The sequence below is a fragment of the Phocoena phocoena genome, chromosome 10 (genome assembly GCF_963924675.1).
Source record: "Phocoena phocoena chromosome 10, mPhoPho1.1, whole genome shotgun sequence".
NCBI lineage: Eukaryota > Metazoa > Chordata > Mammalia > Artiodactyla > Phocoenidae > Phocoena > Phocoena phocoena.
The window spans coordinates 36,923,121-36,940,995 of record NC_089228.1 but is presented as its reverse complement, the minus strand read 5'-3'; the positions used below and the strand labels follow the sequence as shown (position 1 = coordinate 36,940,995).

The 17,875-nt window shown below is 49.2% G+C and overlaps 2 protein-coding genes across 5 annotated transcripts in view; both read left to right on the top strand.

Moving 5' to 3' along the window:
* The window catches only part of RAD54L2 (RAD54 like 2), a 48,670-nt gene extending 40,528 nt beyond the window's left edge, over positions 1-8,142 (top strand). For all 3 annotated transcript variants that reach the window (XM_065885274.1, XM_065885277.1, XM_065885275.1), the window contains 4 exons: positions 1,363-1,562; positions 2,761-2,850; positions 5,207-5,299; positions 7,148-8,142. In XM_065885274.1, coding sequence (XP_065741346.1) covers positions 1,363-1,562; positions 2,761-2,850; positions 5,207-5,299; positions 7,148-8,142 — 1,378 coding nt within the window. The remainder of the gene's footprint in view (positions 1-1,362; positions 1,563-2,760; positions 2,851-5,206; positions 5,300-7,147) is intronic.
* A 6,767-nt stretch (positions 8,143-14,909) lies between these two features.
* The window catches only part of TEX264 (testis expressed 264, ER-phagy receptor), a 29,190-nt gene continuing 26,224 nt past the window's right edge, over positions 14,910-17,875 (top strand). Inside the window, exons 1-2 of one of the 2 annotated variants that reach the window (XM_065885540.1) lie at positions 14,910-15,027; positions 16,504-16,579. The gene's annotated coding sequence lies outside the window, so the exon portion shown is untranslated. Of the gene's footprint in view, positions 15,028-15,444; positions 15,508-16,503; positions 16,580-17,875 lie in introns of those variants that run through there. The other variant, XM_065885539.1, reaches the window with a different exon arrangement.

The window sequence follows — 17,875 nt, the reverse complement described above, 5'->3', positions numbered from 1 at the left end:
TGTGGGAGGCATTGGCCTCTCACAGCATTTGATGAGCCATCCCACGATCCTGCTGATTCCTTATCCTGTCTGGGTACATGTGAGGGGGCCTTTCCACCCAAATTCCTAGCCTTAGCCCCTGCAGAGTATGGGGCTTAGGCTAGATTCCTGTTACCCTTCTGACTTCTTATCCTGAGAAGAGTCCCATTGATATCTGAGCAGGGCCCCCAGCTCCTGCATAGCCACCCTGGGCAGGCATTGCGGAAGTGGGTCCCAGATCCTGGTGAGCTTGCTGTGCTACCTGGCCTATCTCGGAATGATGGCATCCACAGGGCCCCAGGGGTTGCCCAAAGGCAACCTGAGAGCAGTGTGACTGAGGAGACATGCAGACCTACTCCAACAGCAGTGGTGTGTTCTTTTATGTGCCAGTCTTCAGTCAGATGAGGAAGAGCATACCAGTCCAAGAGGCTCTCTTTCTCTGAACTAAAGACCAAAGATGCAGACTTAAGAAAGCTTAGAGACAGGGGCTTTATTTCAGAAACCTTAAATAAGGAGTAGCTTTCTCAAGGTACCAACATCCAATTGAAAGGAAGGTGAAAAGTGAGGAATGCATCACTGACCACAGGATAACATTTTGGCACTTTGGTAGTAAGAGATGCACAACCGGTACTCAGGCTGGCCATGGCTCTGTGCCATGTAGAAGCCCAACTTCTGTGCACGGTGTTTTGCCTGCTGCTGCTTTTGTGGTGGCTGTGACTTTAGGGGCACTTTGGGGATTGGCCCTGGGAGAAGTCCATTGAAAAGTAATTCAGAAGAGAGAGGTGTCTGCATTACTTATTGAAACTTGAGATTTCAGAGGGTAATGATGGTTAAAGTTGGATAGATGGTCTCAAGACCACCAGAACATGTGATGTCACATGGCCCTATTTTCTTGGGTTAGTGAGAAAATTCCACCCATCTATCTTCAAATTAGTATGCACCGTGTTCTGAAGAACTTCCCCCCTACTTAATGCCTCTTTGCCTCTACCTGACTTCCAAGGACGAATTCCTTCCAAGGACGAATTCCTAATTTATGTAGACAGTCCAAATTCTAGAGGAGCAGATGTCACCTCACATTTCCAAAAAGGCATTATTCCACTGACACTGATTCTTCTTAGACTCTGAGAGGCGTTATCCCTTGCTGTCTCTGTCTCCTCTCTGTCTCAGCCCTGCCTCTAGTCTCCTTTTGAATTTACCATACCCTGCAGGTTCTTTTGATCCTTCTCTCAGCAGCATCTGAGGCTGTAGAATGGGGAAGTCTGGAGAGGCTCAGCAGTCTTTGCAGAAAGATAAGTAAGGGCTGTTCTGCCAAACTTCCTTAGTGTGCTTCTCTTTCTCTCCTAGGCAGCCAACACTGAAGAGTGATGAGAAGCCAGTGGCCAGTGTTCGTCCTGTACAGTCCACCCCAATCCCCATGATGCCACGGCATGTCCCACTGGGAGGTAGTGTAAGCTCTGCCTCCAGCACAAATCCAGCTATGAACTTCCCAATCAACTACCTGCAACGTGCGGGAGTCCTTGTGCAGAAGGTGGTCACCACAACAGGTTGGGAGCTCCTGAGTTCTCTTCCAGGGTGCTGTCCCTTTTAAAATTACTTTGTTCATTCAGGAAGTATTTATTAAACAATGTTTGCATTCTGGGCCATACTACATTGGCACTCTAGGTAAAAATAGAGAAGGCAGCAGTCCCTGATCTTGAAGAATTTGCATTCTAATGAAATGTCTTAAGAATAGCAACACGGAACTGGGTTTTCTTGAATGTGGTGGGTGGGATGGACTCTGAACACTGCAGAGATTGTGGAAATGTCACTGGACATAGGGTTGGTCTTCAGAGAGAGGTGTGAATGTGTTGAGTCGTGCCTGACTTGTAGTGTCAGGTGGGTATGAAGGACAGCTCTCAACCTCTTTAGTTAAAAGACCTAAATGTCGCTTGCTTCTTTCTTTGTAAGTTTAATGTAGATCGAGCATGATGGGCCAGTGGTAGGAGCTGGGCAGCCCATCCGTCCCTGCAATTGATTCTGTGGTTCAGGGTAATTGGGAAGGAAAGCATTTCATGATGCTGTTTTTCATCTTGTTATCTAGAAATACTCATAATACATTTTCATGAAAACATCTTAATTGGGTTTTTTGAGTATGAAAATAATAGCTGTTCATTGTAAAAAAAAAAAAATTTGAAACAAATTAAAAACAAAGAGAGAGGCTCTCAGGACTTCCCTGGTGGTCCAGTGGTTAAAACTCCACGCTTCCACTGCAGGGGGTGTGGTTTCAATCCCTGGTCGGGGAACTAAGATCCCACATGCCCTGTGGCACAGCCAAAAAAAAGAGAGAGCCTCTCATAATCCTGTTTCTCTGCTGATTCTTGAAAATGCTCTTTCTCTTCATAGTGACAGGAGCAGCAGATACATGCAAATAGCTTAGGGAGGGAGAAACAAAAATAGAAATAAACATTTGAACTGAAACTTTTTCTAAACCAAAAACTCTATGATTTTTAAATTAAATCAAGGAAAATTGATCAGAAAGATGATCAGATTTCTAAAAAGTTTCTTGTTTTCACAGTATTCTTTGTTTAGACAGTTGTGAGAGGCCCTGCTGGTTTCAAAACTTCCTTGGTTCTGACCTCTGCTCCACTGAGATGCTTTAGGGAAACCATTGAGGAACAGGGGTGGATGTGGACTTTGCATTTTATTTCCCTCCTTCAGTCAGGCCCCATGTAATCTAAATCTGAGGTCTGTTGTCTCCACTAGATATTGTTATTCCTGGACTCAACAGCTCCACAGATGTACAGGCAAGAATTAATGCTGGTGAGAGCATCCACATCATCCGTGGGACAAAAGGTGAGAGCCTGACCAAAGGGCTTATTCCCTACCTTTGGTTGAGAGTGGTGGGCTGGCAAGCAAAATAAATACGTATGGTTTGAGCTAGAGAGAAGATAGGAATCATCCTATAGGAGTGTAACACGTGGGGGAAACATGAGAAAATGACATTTCTAGGAGCTTAGCCAAGTTGGGGTGGGCTCAAAGGATATCTGTCAGTGGCTTAAAAGAAAGGAGTTAGGGTCCCTGCATTCCTATATTTTGCCATCGTTTTTATGGAGAATCTTGGAGTGGGTTTGGATACACACAGTGTTTTGTATTGGTCTCATCCTATCAATAGTATCAGCTAGGAATGCCTGGGGCACTCATCCAGTCCTGTAGTACTTGTGGCAAGCCCCCACATACATTTCCCCAGAGCCAGTGTTGTGGCTAGACCAGCCCTTGTTGTTCTTATTATGATTGCAAGATGCACCTCAGCAACAATCATCAAGGAACTTTGAATAAACAAGGTTTACTACTCACAGGTCCTGTGGGGTACATGGCACACTCAAGGGCCACACAGGAAGGTTGTGGGTAGAGAGAGAGAGAAAGAGATTGTGGACCTGGGTCTCTATCTTTATTAGGGTCCAAGAGTGGGGTGGCTAGGGTTTCGCAGGTTCACTCTTTATTGGTGAATTTATTTATGTTTTTGGCCACGCCATGCAGCTCGTGGGATCTTAATTCCGCAACCAGGGATCAAACTTGTTCCCCCTGCAGTGGAAGCACAGAGTCCTAACCACTGAACCACCAGGGAAGTCCCTTGGTGAATTTAAAACATAAGAATGGGAATTAGTGTGTGGGAAGGGAAGAGCGAGCTCACTCAAGGGTTAGTTACCTAGGTTACCTCAGGCTTTCTAAAAAGGAACTTCTCAAGGGAGGGAGCAGCCTGGTTCCTTACCTAGTAGTTTAGCTAGTAGCTGTGCCGTACAGCTGGCAGTTTGTTTACCCAAGATGGATGTCTTTGAAATGGATGTCTGAGCAGTCAAAGGCTTAATGTCTAGCACTTACACTACACACAGGGAGGCCAGAATCAGAGGGAATGAGCTGTGGAATGGGTTATAAGCCAACATGTTTATTGTTGTGCCGTCTTACCTACTTGCTTAGAGTGGGGTGGACGTCTCTGATTAGAAAATGTAGTGGGTGGATGAATAAGTATACCTGGGTTGCATGACAGAATTTTCCAGTGTGGCCATTTGAAAAGTCCACTGCCTCTGGCCTCCTTATGGAGTTCTCCAGATGAGATTGCTGGAGAAATCTGGGCTGGATGGTGTTAGGACACAGCTGAAGCCTATCTTTCATGTCAGCCTCTGCTGTGTGAGGCTCCCCGAGGGTCTTTGTTTAGTAAGGAGATTTTGCCCTGGCCTCTGTTGGGTTAAAGTACTTTTAGTTTCAGGGAAAAGATGCCATGAAATACATGACACCCAGAGAAGGTCATATGTAGCCCCCTTACTGGGTTCTTCCTGGCCTAGAGCAGGGGTATGCAAACTGTGGGCCACGGACCAGATCATGCCTGCTTCCTGTTACTGTACCTCTGAGCCAAGAATGGGTTTTACATTTTCAACCATTTTCAATTGGTTGAAAAAAAAATCAAAAGTATAGTATTCTGTGACGTGAAAGCGATATGAAATTCACATTTCAGTGTCCATAAATAAAGACCTTTGGAGCACAGCTACACCCAGCTGTCATGTTACAGCAGCAGAGTAGTTGCAACAGAGACCTTATGGCTCACAGAGCCAAAAATATTTACTAACTGACCCTTTAAGAAAAAGTTTTTTGACCTCTGGCCAAGAGGCAGCCCTACCAAGAGATAGATCAAATGACATGCTCAAGACCAAGGAAAGGTTGACTAGTGCTGTGTAGGAATAGAATACCCATCTTGAATTATTCCTGCCAAGGGAGGGGTGTTATTGAGGAAATAAGGCTCCTTCCAGATCAAGAGGACCTGGGCCAGAACAGAAGGAGCCAATTTACTCTCTTTCACAGCACCCTATTTATTTCCTCCATTGCATTTAACCTTTCCTGATATTTTCTAGTATAACTGTCTATCTCCCCCTCTAGAGTTAAGCTCCGTGAGACAGGGCCCTTTTCTGTCTTGTGTACTTCAGTGCCTAGAACAGTGTCTGGTATATGGTAGTCACGCAGTCAGTGTTTGTGGAATAAGTGAGTAATATTGGATCCACAGCTCAGTCATCCCACTCCTCATTTCAGGGATATTGAGAGAGGATGTGACACCAGTTTTATAGCTGTTTCTGAGCCCACAGTGCCCAGGCCTGGAGTTTCCCAGGGTTGGCTGTATTGCATGTCTGCTCCTAACAGTCTTCCTCATGTTTCTTCTTAGGGACATACATCCGTACCAGTGATGGGCGAATCTTTGCTGTCCGGGCGACTGGCAAACCAAAGGCCCCTGAAGATGGTCAGATGGCTGCCTCAGGTATAGTGGCTTCTACTTTCCGTTGACCTACATGGCATTTTGGGGGGGGTTTGGTTTGTAATTAATTTATTTTTTGAATAGATAATGTGTACATGGTTCACAATTCAAAGGGTACAAGAAGGGGTAAAGTGAAAAGTAAGTTTTTCTTCCTTCATACTCCCAGCCATCCATTGCTCCTTCCTGGAGGTGCTACTCCTGTTTTGTTTGGTTTGTTTGTTTGTTTTATAGATTTATTTATTTTTATTTATTTATTTTTGGCTGCGTTGGGTCTTTGTTTCTGCTCGCGGGCTTTCTCTAGTTGCAGCAAGTGGGAGCCACTCTTTGCCACGGTGCGTGGGCCCCTCATTGCAGTGGCCTCTCCCGTTGCAGAGCACGGGCTCGGTGCGCAGGCCCCATCAGTTGTGGCATGCAGGCTCAGCAGTTGTGGCCCTCGGGCTCCAGAGCACAGGCTCAGCAGTTGTGGCACACAGGCCTAGCTGCTCTGTGGCATGTGGAATCCTCCCAGACCAGGGCTCGAACCCATGTTCCCTGCATTGGCAGGCAGATTCCCAACCACTGTGCCACCAGGGAAGTCCCTCCTGTTGTTGTTTTGTTTTGTTTTGTTTTAAAAGATATTCTATACATATACATGGTACAGGGATATGTATGTGCGCACGTGTGTATCTGTGTATATTAAAAAAATGTATATATGTATATAACTTTTCTTTGCATTTTTAAAACAAATGCTAATTTACTGTAATATACTGTTTGATCTTTTCTTCGTTCACTAGTGTATCTCAGTGCTTGTTCCTTATCCTTTCTTTAAATGTTCCTCAGTGAAGCTTTGCACAAGATGCAGTTAGATGGGTATAATACAGTGCATTACCGAGTTCCCTGTCCCTGGACATTTAGATTGTTGTGCTCCACCATTACAGTACTGGTTCACAGTCATATGGGTGTATCTATAGGAAAAATTCCTAGAAGTGGGATTTGCCACATCAAAGAGTATATGTGTGGCACATTAACAATGTTAGGAACTCTTGCAAAAGTCCCCTCTGTGGGAGTGGTTCTCACTTATCCTCCCACCATGAGGTATGAGGGTATGAGAGCTAGATTGCTCTTGTTCTCAGCTTTTATCATGGAAATTGAGAGACATGCAGACAAGTTGAAAGAACAGCACTGTGAGCACCCATGTATCCTGCAGCTAGATCCAATGACTGTTATCATTCTCATAAACTTTCTTCTCTCTCCTCCTTCCTATTATTTGAACTATTTGTAAGTTGAAGACATCATGTCATTTCATCCCTAAATATTTCAGCACACATTTGCTAAGATTAAGGACATACTCCTCCTAGTCACAAAACCATTATCGCACTAAAAAGAGTTAACAATTCCATAATATTCCCTACTAGTCAGGCCATTTTCAGATTTCCCAGTTGCCCCATTCACTTTCATGGCCATGGATTTTGTTTTGTTTTTAACCAGGATGGACTGCTTTTTGAACTTCATTTTCCTCTTTTCTCCCATCCTGGTCACTGACCATCTTTGCCCCCAGAAGGAGTGTGACTAAAAGAATATCTTTCAGCATTTCATATCCTTTATTTCATAGGATCCAGCTTGGTGGAGTTTTACGGGGAACTGGGGTACAGAGAAGTTACATGTCTTTGCATGGATAGACTTGTTTCCTAGATCAAAGGACTTCTTTCTTTGTGATTGGGAAAAATTGACTGGGTGATGTTGTTTGCACATCAAACTATTTGAATTTGGGGGACCACAGGACAGGATTTTTTTTTTTAATGGAATCTTGTCTTACACCCGCCTTCTCTCCCTGACCATTCTGGTTCTCAGTTACCTACATTTCGTCCCCAGGTTCCCAGGGGCCTTCTCTCGAGTCTACAAGCAACGGCAGACACAGTGCCTCATCACCCAAAGCCCCCGACCCTGAGGGGCTGGCCAGGCCTGTCTCTCCAGACAGCCCGGAGATCATCAGTGAGCTCCAGCAGTATGCAGATGTGGCTGCTGCCCGGGAATCCCGTCAGAGCTCCCCAAGCTCCAATGCTGCCCTGCCTGGCCCCCCAGCTCAACTTGTGGACAGCAGTGCTGTTCCTGGGACAGCTCTTGGGACTGAACCTAGACATGGGGGTCATTGCCTCAATAGTTCCCTCTTGGTGACCGGCCAGCCCTGTGGTGACAGGCACCCAGTGTTGGACTTAAGGGGCCACAAGCGAAAGTTGGCCACACCACCTGCTGCCCAGGAGTCAGCCCGCCGGCGGTCCAGGAAGGGCCATCTGCCAGCCCCCGTGCAGCCGTATGAACACGGGTATCCAGTTTCTGGCGGGTTTGCCATGCCACCCGTCTCCTTAAACCATAACCTCACCCCACCCTTCACCTCCCAGGCTGGGGAGAATTCCCTGTTTATGGGCAGTACCCCCTCCTACTACCAGCTGTCCAATTTGCTGGCAGATGCCCACCTGGTGTTTCCAGTGACTACTGACCCTCTGGTGCCAGCAGGCCCCGTCAGTTCCTCTTCCACGGCTACCTCAGTCACTGCCAGCAACCCCTCCTTCATGCTCAACCCCTCTGTACCAGGGATACTACCCAGCTACTCACTCCCATTCTCACAGCCACTCCTGTCCGAGCCGAGGATGTTTGCGCCTTTTCCTTCCCCTGTCTTGCCCAGCAACCTTTCACGGGGCATGTCTGTCTACCCAGGCTACATATCCCCACATGCAGGCTACCCAGCTGGCGGCCTTCTCCGGTCCCAGGTGCCTCCATTTGACTCTCATGAGGTTGCTGAGGTGGGGTTCAGCTCCAATGATGATGAGGATAAGGACGATGATGTAATAGAGGTCACTGGGAAATAGCTGGGGAGCCCCTCTGCAGCTCACTCGGGGCCCCAGCAGGTTGCCCACCAAGATGGAAGGCAGCAATCTGGGCTTTCTGAGAATAGGGCACTTGGCAGGAGGGAAAGAAAGAGGACAAAGAAGGGTGGTTGACCATAGGTGGCAGGGCTCTGTTGCTGTTTAACAAAAGAGGCAAAAATAATCCAACAGAGCAGCAATAGTGGGAAATCAGGGACCTAAAACAGGAATGGAGAGGCAGGGCAGTCTGCCTCTCTTCCTGCCTGCCTTGCTTATGCTGTCTGCTTGCTTGCTTGCCCGTCTGAGGGTAGATGCTCACATCCCATTTCTGTCTTTGGGAACATTCTCTCCCGAGAGAGCTGCCTTACTGGGTGATTTAGCTTGGCCTGGAGAGGGAAGGGGAGGGAGGGAGGGTAAGAGAAGAAGGGTAGGCAGACTGAGATTCCACGTGAAGTGGAATCCTTTTAGGGGGTGGGAAAGAAGCAGACCAGGTGTGTGTGTGTGTGTGTGTGTGTGTGTGTGTGTGTGCCTGTGTGTGTGTGTTTATGTTTGTACTTACATGTATGTAACAGAGCAGGGGTGAAGGCGGGTGGGAAGGGAGGGAGGGAGGGACTAAGGGGGAAACTAAGAAATGAATTTATCTTTTGTAAAATGGAAATCAGAGTGTGGTGGTTCATGGCAACTATTAGTATGAACATCAGGGTGAGCCCAGGAGAAGAGCCATGGAAACCACAAGTTTCCTTCTACTTGGGTGAAGACAAGGCCCAGCTAACCCACGTCCCTGGTTATCAGAGCCAGACTTGTTTTAAAATTTGGGGGAAATTATTAGAGAAAATGGGCATTACTAATCTGTGTCTCTTTCCCCAGTGGCTGTCTCTGAGCAGATCTCCCTTTCTGGGGTGTGAGATTGTCTGTGTGCAGAGACTGGGAGGGAGAAGCATTGCAGTGTGTGAGTGGGAGGTCATGGAGTTGTGGCCAGAAAAAACATTCTTCACAAGGTTGGAACTGAGCCCCCAGCTGCCTGTTCTGGTGGCCTTTCCTTTTCCTTCTCCATTAGAGAGCTCCATGTTAATTTATTTCTTAAGGGCAATTATTTATTATTTGGACTTTTCATGTGTCTTGGTTCTTTTTTGGGGGGGTGGGAGGGGAGGTTAGGGTAAGGAGGGTAGGAGATGGGAAGGGAAATTTTAAGATATCTCAGACCCCATAGCTGCTGGTGAATAAATCCTGGGTAGATGGTGAATTGACCAAGGAAAGAAAGTTAGGCTTGACCAAGGTTTACACTAAACAACTATGTTTTCAGGAAATGGCCCCTCAGGAAGATCAGGGAATCCTGTGACTGGATAGTTAGTGATGGTGAGACTCATTCCACAGTGCTTGAAATTTAGGATCATGGAGTTTGCAATTGGGAAGTAAGTGACCCCAAATTTGGAGCTGTGTCCTCCTGGGATGACCTTAGGGACAGGCTCTCTATGCTGACTAGTGAAGCTGTGTATAGGTGGCTGCTGGGTTGAGGGAACAGACTGTTGATTTCCTATTGGGAAATGTCTTGGCTTCCTCAACCTATCGGATGATCATTGTGGGCCTGGTGTCTGCTACCTCCATCCTCTTTGAAGGAACATGGAGGAGCCCTTCCTCTGTAGGAGACTTAAATCGTCTTAAAAGAATACGTCAGTCATTCTGGGTCTCTGCCAGGGGCGAGGGGGCATCTAGGCGTTAAGCATAAACACTGGTTGTCTTCATATTGCCTTTTTCCCCCCTGCTGCTAAGACCTTGCTGGGCAGTTCTTTATGATGAACAAACCCTGTCTGGCTTTAGAGCTTTACCACCTACCCATGGGTCCCTCCTCACTGGGCAGCTGCTGCACCTGCCTCTTCCAAGCCCTGGAGGCAACTTAGCCAGCTCACCCCTAGTAGTATCTGCTTGCTTCTGCAACTCTTCTGACCAGCCTGTTTCCATTGTTGGGGAGTCTTAGCACACTCTGGCATATTATCCCCAGAGAAGAGACAAGGAGATGGCTGATGGGTGTGTGTGTGTGTGTGTGTGTGTGTGTGTGCGCGCGCACTGTTCAGTTACACCAAAAGTGGAACTTAGGGAGCTTGCTTTCTGTATTTTCATAAGCACCCTGTCAGACATTTAACTCTCCTACTTATAGAAGCCTTAGACTTACAATTTAGCTATGCAAATTATTTTAATAATTTAAAAACAGCAGTTCCAACCAGTGCTTTCTCTTTCAGATGCATCCCAAGAATGAATGATGAAGGGACTCAGTTGGAGTGGGCTCTCAGGTTGAGGCTGATTAATGGGAGTAAGCTAGCCTGGATCTCTGATTTGCAGAGCACACTCACAACCTGGGTTACAACTGATGCCTCTAAGGCTCCGGAGCACTGGGATCCCAGAAATTGTGTGTGTCTGTGTGTGTGGGGGGGGGGGGAAGGAGGGATATTTCTATGTTCACCTCTAGGAAATGACAGCAGCAAGCTCTGAGAATCCAGAAACTATCCCAGCAAGGAACCGAATCCAGTCACTGGAGGGATGGGCTTTTGAAGGTGCCGGGAAGTCATGGGTGTTCTGAATGGCAGCATGTGCCTGCTCTCTACCCAGTGGTTCCATGGGCTGGGTCTTGCTTCAACTCAGGAGAGGCCATAGTTTTGGGAGGCTGACCTGGCTAGACAAGATTTTCTTTGATATGTGCAGCTTATATTGTGTAAGGGGGTAGGGCTGGGATCATGGGAAATTAAGAGTGCTACTGGTTCCATGGTTTGTTTCGTTGTTTTTTTTTTTTTTATTGAACCTGAAAATACTTTGACTTTTCTGTCGTCTCTTTCTGTGTGCTGGTAGGCAAGCATGCATGCACACCAAACGTAAGCATATGTGTGAGGGTAGCAGGAAATGTCTCAGAGCCCAAGAACCATGTTTTACAGTTTCTTTGATCAGAAACACTTGGTGTTGATGTCCACGCACCGTCCAGGCCTGAGTAAGGGAAGGATGGTGATAAGGGGGAGGGCAGAAGATCAGGTCTAGGTATCTTGCCTCGCTACTGTCTTCCATAGAATATTTTCAAGGGCCTTTCAAGCCCCATCTGTCTGGTTTAGCCTAAATCCTCAGCCTAGGGAATATAGTACAATTTAATAATTCAGGATTACCATTTGTAATAATGCTTTATTCCCTTTTCTCAGTACCTTTGTAGATAAAAATTCAACAGAGACATATTAGCCATTTAATTGAGAAAGTAAGTGAACCATGTTGGATCCAGATAGTTTTCTTCAGATTAGATATCTGCAAAGTTTTCACCCCCTTGAGTTATGCTTCTTAAGCATCTTTTGACTTAAGGATGTCTCTGGTCCTTGGAATTCTATTCCCTAGGAATTAGTGTGTGGAATCACTATATACTTGTGATTCACAACTAAATATGAAAATTTCCCACTCCAGGACATGAAGCAAATCGTTGGGGTAATATTTTGCTGATAGGTTGAAACACTCAACCAAACTTTAGCAGTCTGGGTAGGACTGTCACTCCCAAAGCACTCAGCAGAGCAAGGCTCTCTGCTTGTCTTTTCATGCCTGGCATTGCTCTGGAACTGAGTCCTCTTCCCATGGGGAAGGTCTTCTGGGGCTTTACATTCCTTGTTCCTAGTGTTCCTGGCCATGACCCCCTTGTGCTTCCCAGTTCCCTGTGATTCCACAGAAGACCAGTCTCTCCTTTCTGAGCCATGGCCTCCTATGCACCCAACTCAGTGACTCTTCCCCCATCAAAACTCCTGAGAGAAGAGCTCCTTCCCCCATTAGTTCCCCAAGAGACTTTCTGGCCCTCTGCTGACTGTTCCCAAGAAATCCACACCTCAAGGTCTGCCTGAGAAGGTTATGCTCTCCATCAGTCACCTTCAGACTCTACTGACTCTTCTCTGCTGTCCTGTGTATTCCACTGTGACCCCTTAATGTCTGTTCTGTGCCACTGGCTTGGCCCTAGGCCTTTTATGAATACCCGAGTCTTACGATGAACTTCCTGAGCAGGCAGTGTCCAACTTCTTTGCTCTTCAGGGACCTTAGTCTGCTCCTTTCCTCTCTCAGAGGTCTATTTGATATAGTAATCTAGTGCATTGGAGAGAGGTAGCTAGACAGGCTGCAGAGTCTGTAAGGCTGGGGGCTGGGAGTGATTTGGGTACTCTCTGTTACCACTACTGGGATAATAATCAGAAAAGAGGGGACCTCATACTGTGACCTGACCCAGGGCCCTCCCCTGGAAGAGAGCTCAGCCCAGGTTTGTGTGTGTGTGTGTGTGTGTGTGTGTGTGTGTGTGTGTGTGTGTGTGTGTGACAGAGTGTATGTGTGCACACGCATGCCCTTGTGCACGTGGGTGTAAATTGTTATCTGGTTGTGTTACTCAGGGTGGGCTGGGGACTCACCAGAAGAATCCCCTCAGCCCGCCCAAGACTGTTTTTTTCCTGTACCCTCTCCAGAGGGGTCGGGGAAGGGGGTCCAGGTGGGTTGAGGGGGTCACAATGGATAACCACTAAGGCCACACTGCTGCCAGGAGGAGTGGGGTGAGGGAGAGATGAGGTGGCCCCAGGGACCTGGCACCTGGCTTTGGTTTTCCATCTTCTTTCTTCAGGACACCCCCTGAGGCCTGGGACCTGCGCCTGGCTTTGAGGAACATCTGTAGCTGGGTGTTCCAGCTGCTGGTGTGATCATGGGCTTCCCTCCTCTCTCAGCAGGGCAGGTGCTCCTGCCCCAGAGACTGGGCAACTGGCTGTTTCTATGACGTATTTATTTTTACTTGTGTTTCATGTCACTTTTTTAAAAAAGCAAACAGAACAATTGTAAGTCAGTATAACTGCCTATCAGTTTATTTCTCTTTTTGTAAAATAAAATTTAAACTGAAGAAGGCAGTGTTGTTTGATCAGGGAATTGTCTGAACAGCTGTTTGGCTGGGTGGTGGTGAAAGGGATATAACTTAGAGCATAGTGGATGCTGAGATGGCACCTGTGTAGGTGGGGGGTGGGAACAGAGGGCAGACTGCTGACAGGCCCTTTTTATGCAGTGGGGTTCATTAGGCATTTTCTGCCTTTGCTCACCTGAAGAGGACCGCATTTCCTGGCTCTAGAGGAAACAGCGAAGCTGACTCAGGGTGGCTTGAGGCTAGCTGGTCCCTCAGTCATGGCAAGTCCTGCAGGGGCAGCCCTAACTAGGCTGTGAGTGGCCAGGGATTGGGCACAGCATCAGTGCCTTCAGAGGGGGGGAGATGGCTGGTGGCAGGGTTTGCAGAGCATCTTACATTGCATGTGTGTTCTCCATTTGTCATCTGAATTAGAGCATCTAACCACTGCCTCAGAGAACTAACAAGGGCTTTGGAGCATGAAGAGGTAGGGAAGGAGGGGGTGGTCTATGCTTTAGTTTCCCAAGTTTGGGGAAACATTCTCTGGAATTTACTAAGGGAGAGTTAAAGTGCTTCTGTAGGAATTCTTTGGACAGAGGAAGACAGGAGGAGACAAAGGCCAAGTCTGGGCTCATGAGAGGAGAATATGTGCTATTGGGAGATAGGACTGGGAGTGGGGGCATGGGTGAGGCAGATGGCCAGGTGATCAGCTCTGCTCAGACTTGCTGCAAGGGGTAGTGGAAAGTGCCTGGGCTACTGCCTCCTGGTGGCTATTGGAGGCCTTGCAGGGATCCGGTGGAGATCAGGGCTTGCTTTGTTGGGAACAGCCTGCAATGAAGCCTGGGAGGCTGATGGCCTGCAGCCCCAGTCACAGGCCAACTCTACTTTCACCACAGAGGTGCTGAAGCTCCTAAGGCACACCCTGAACTCTGACGTGGGGCTCTGGAGTTCCCCAACCAAGCTAAGGAAGTGAGCAGACAGGACAAGTTATGAAAGGGCAGCTCCAGACAACAGTTTCGTGGGAGAAGCTCATAGCTTCTGAGAAGCAGAACTGACCATACAGAGGCTGTCTGTCTCTGAGGGTACTGGCCCTTTCTCGTCTCACAGGAAATGCTTCCAAGTGTATAGTCCTCATGCCTGGGGCACCCAAAGGGTTTGATCACGTGCTTGATGTTCATCAGCAAAACAACTGCCACGACCCTGCTAGCCCAGCCCTGAGTGCCTCTGAGGAGTCAGCTACCCATTCCGCTAGTTGGCCCAGAGCCCTGTGGGTGAGGTTCAATCTTCCCTGCCTGTGGGCAGAACAAATGTGAAGCAGAAGGAAAGGAAACCAGCTACAAGTGCCTGTGTGTGTCCGGTCTGCCCTTTGCTAGTACAGTAATGGGATCCACAAAAAGATGATTCACCTCCCAAACATCAATCCTCTATGTGAGGAGCACCAAAGTAGCACTTGGCCCCGCCTGTCTTGTAGCCAATCTTACGAGCATAGTTGTCACCTCCCCCAGCCCCTCCACTGCAAGACTGGGCCTCTCAAGAGGGCGAGGTTTTATCTTTGGGGCCCGGGAAGAGTGCTTTGCTGTTTCTAGATCCTCAGAAATACGAGCTGAAGATTGAACCTGTCTTCAACGAACTTACAGTTGACTTGGGGGGTTATCTAGAATACTTAAGCTAGAAGGGCAGACCTGCCTCCCCCAGCTGCGTCTAGGGCACTGAGGGAGGAGCCTGGAAGGGGGCGTTTCCCCGGTGAGCTCCAGGAGGGCGGGGCCTTGGTTTTGTTCACTTGGTATCCGCAGCCCTAGAACTGTACTAGCAGGGAGCGGTACTCAATAAATGTTGGATGGATGAATGATCACCCCTGTGCTCCGTTTGAGGGGGGGCGGGAAGGGGGAGGTAAGGTGGAGTGTTGGAGGTAGGAAGCTGATATTTGCGCTGTCCGGAGATTGGATCCCGCTTCCTCCCTGAGCCTCAGCTGTAAAACGGGAGCAAGTGGCCATGCCTTGCCCGGTCCCCAGGTCTGTCGCGAAGCCTCAGTGAGAGAAAGTAGCAGTAACTAGGGTGGTACAAATGCCAGGCTTTTACTGCCGTGCTGCACTTCCCAAGCCTCTTCAAACGATCCTCTCCGGTGCCGCCTTCCGGGACCCCACACTGCCTCTCTGCTTCCCCTCATGCCTGGGGTGCTCTCGACAACCCAGAAGTTAAGAGGTTGTTCCTAAATCACCATCTGCAACCCAGTAGTTTGTGGGAAGCACGAAGGTACGGGGCGGGCTCGGCCCCTGACAGGCTCGGCCCCTAACAGGCTCACGTTTGTTGCCCTGGATACGGGGCGGGGCAGGCCTCTGCCCATCGGGTCCCGCGCGCACGCGCCCACGGCCACGGCCACGTCCTGCCGCGAGAGGGGGCGGAGCGAGCGTGTGCGGCGGGCGCGCGCAGGCTCCGCGGCTGAGCCCCGAGCCGCGTGCGCTGATCGGCGTCCGCGGCGGGCGGCAGCTGAGGTGAGGGCCGGGCCGGGAAGGTGTTCAGGTTGGGACGGCTCCACGCGCGCCGAGCGCCTGGGACCTCCGTCCGTCCGGGCGCAACCTCAGGGCCTCCCGCGTCCCCCACCGTGACCCCCCCGCGGCCCAGCCGCTCTTTGCATCTCGTCTCGCCCACAGCTCGCCCCGGCCGGTCCAAGGGCCTGAACGCGACCTTGGACCAGCCTACTATCCCGGATCACCCTCTGCCTCGGTCACGGGTGCAGGGCACGCCCGGAGGCAAGGGAGCCAGGGAGGGCGAGGGGGTGGGGAGCACGAAGACTGAGGCTAGAACCGTACTTTAACTCCGCCCCCGTCTCCTGAGGCCGCGCCTCGAAGCGTTGGCTGCAAACTTTTAACTTCCTTTAAGTTGCAGAGGTGCCTGGGACCCCGTGAGGTCGTGGCTGAAAAGAAAAGGGCTGGGTAAATAGGCGAGGCGAGGGTGAGCAGGGGCTGGAAGCCGAGAGTGGAGGTAGCGTCCCGTCCTTTCCGCGCAGGCCCCTCAGACTCCACGTCTTCCCGCGCCCCCCAGTGCCAAAGTTTTGCCTGCAGCGGGCGCTTTAAGGGCGAGGCCAGCCGCCGCGGCGCATGTGAGCAGCCTCGGGAAGCCAGCGCGGGGCAGCCCGCCCAGACGCTCCGCCTGGGCCTCTAACCTGAGGAGAAACCGAGGCCCGAGAGGGGTCACAACCTGCCCAGGGTCAGCGGCAGGGGCTGTGTCAGGGGCCAGGTGCGGTGGCTGGAGCCCTCCAGGAAGAGGGCTCTCCAAGAACGGGGATATATGAGCAGGGGTCTAGTGAAGAGCTGACATTTTTGAGGCGGAATTTGGCTTCTGATTTCCCTAAGGGGTCTGAGGACATGGTGGAGGGTGCAACCTTGTGGCGGGAGAGAGTTCTTGTAGAGGCCCCTGTGGACTTTCCCTGAAAGAGATCAGTCAGGGCAGGGTGCCCGGCTCAGTGGTTATTTTCTTTCTGCCCCCAGCCCTGGAGCACTTGGAGCGTTTGGTCCCTGCCGTGCTGGATGCCATGAGTTGCTAAAATTGAGCCTGGCTTTAGCGGTGAGCTTCCCCAGCCCTTCTCCTTCCCTTTCTCTTGAGTAAAGGGGAAATTTCCATTGCCCTGCCTCCTTCCTGGCCTGACCACAGCTCTGCGGCCCCCAGGTACCTTTCACCCCTCTTTTGGGCAGTTTAGGAGGTGAGAGTAAGAGAAATGTGGGAACTAAGCTCCTTTCAGGAGACAGGGAGTGTGCAGCTGAGAGAGGATGGGGGTCGGTCACAGTGAGGGCTGCTCACTCCCAAGATGAGTGGGAGACTTAGATGCTGAGAGCTTCCAGCTGAGAGGCCTTGGGTTCAGAGATGTCCAACGTGGATTAAATGCTTGGGCTTTTCTGGAAGTCTTGTTCCCAGGGAGGAGAGAGAAAGTGGAAGTGGGGGCCTAGAATCAGACTACCTGGATTCCCATTGCCTGCATTTTGTCCAGGTGGCTCTATTTAGTACCTTTGTGACCTTGGGCAAGGCTCTTAATCTCTAACCGCTTGTCTTCTGATCCATATCCACTTGGTTTTGAGGATTAATGAAGTATCTGTGTTTCAACGTTTAGACAGTGCCTAGCATAGAGTAAGTACTAAGTGGAAGATTTATCATCATTATCATCAAAGAAAACAGGAGTGAAACTAGCTGGGGGGCAGGAACAGGGGTCAATGAGAAGACCAGTGTTGAGACACCTCAAGGTCATGATGACAAAGGTTTAGAAGTTTACTTTGCGTTTTTTGTGAGACAAACACTGTGTGCACATTGACTCCAAAGAGTTTTTCAGCAAAAAATTTTGATACCCAGAACCCACAGGGAACAAATTATTCCACACAGCTGTTTTCCATAGGGTCACAGTGTTGATTTTCAGCTCCTAAAGCTTTTAAAATTTTTAGTACTTGGGGTGAGAATGTTCTTCCAATGGGTCAGATGCTTCCATTCCTCTTTAAATAGTCTTCTCTGTGATGCGATTTTTTTTTTCCCCTGGGTGATGCAGGTCAAGCCCTCTGTGTAAGAGGGTTAGTCTTCTGGCCCCAAGTTTCATGGAGTTCCAGGCAGTCTGTCTTGAATGGCTCATACACCAACCTATGTGTTGTGTCGCTAGGCCTGCTCTTTGATAGCTTCTCTGCTTTTTATTTTTTTCTCCCCTGAAACAAGTGTCTTATTGCTTGTACCATGCAAATAGCAAATACGGGAAACAGGGAAAGGCCATTGAGGAAGAGGGAGAATTGTCAGATAAATGACATACACAAAGAGGAAAAAAGACACCCCTGCCCTGCCCCAGCGTACCTACCCCAGGATGGCTTCCTGTAAACTACCTAGTAC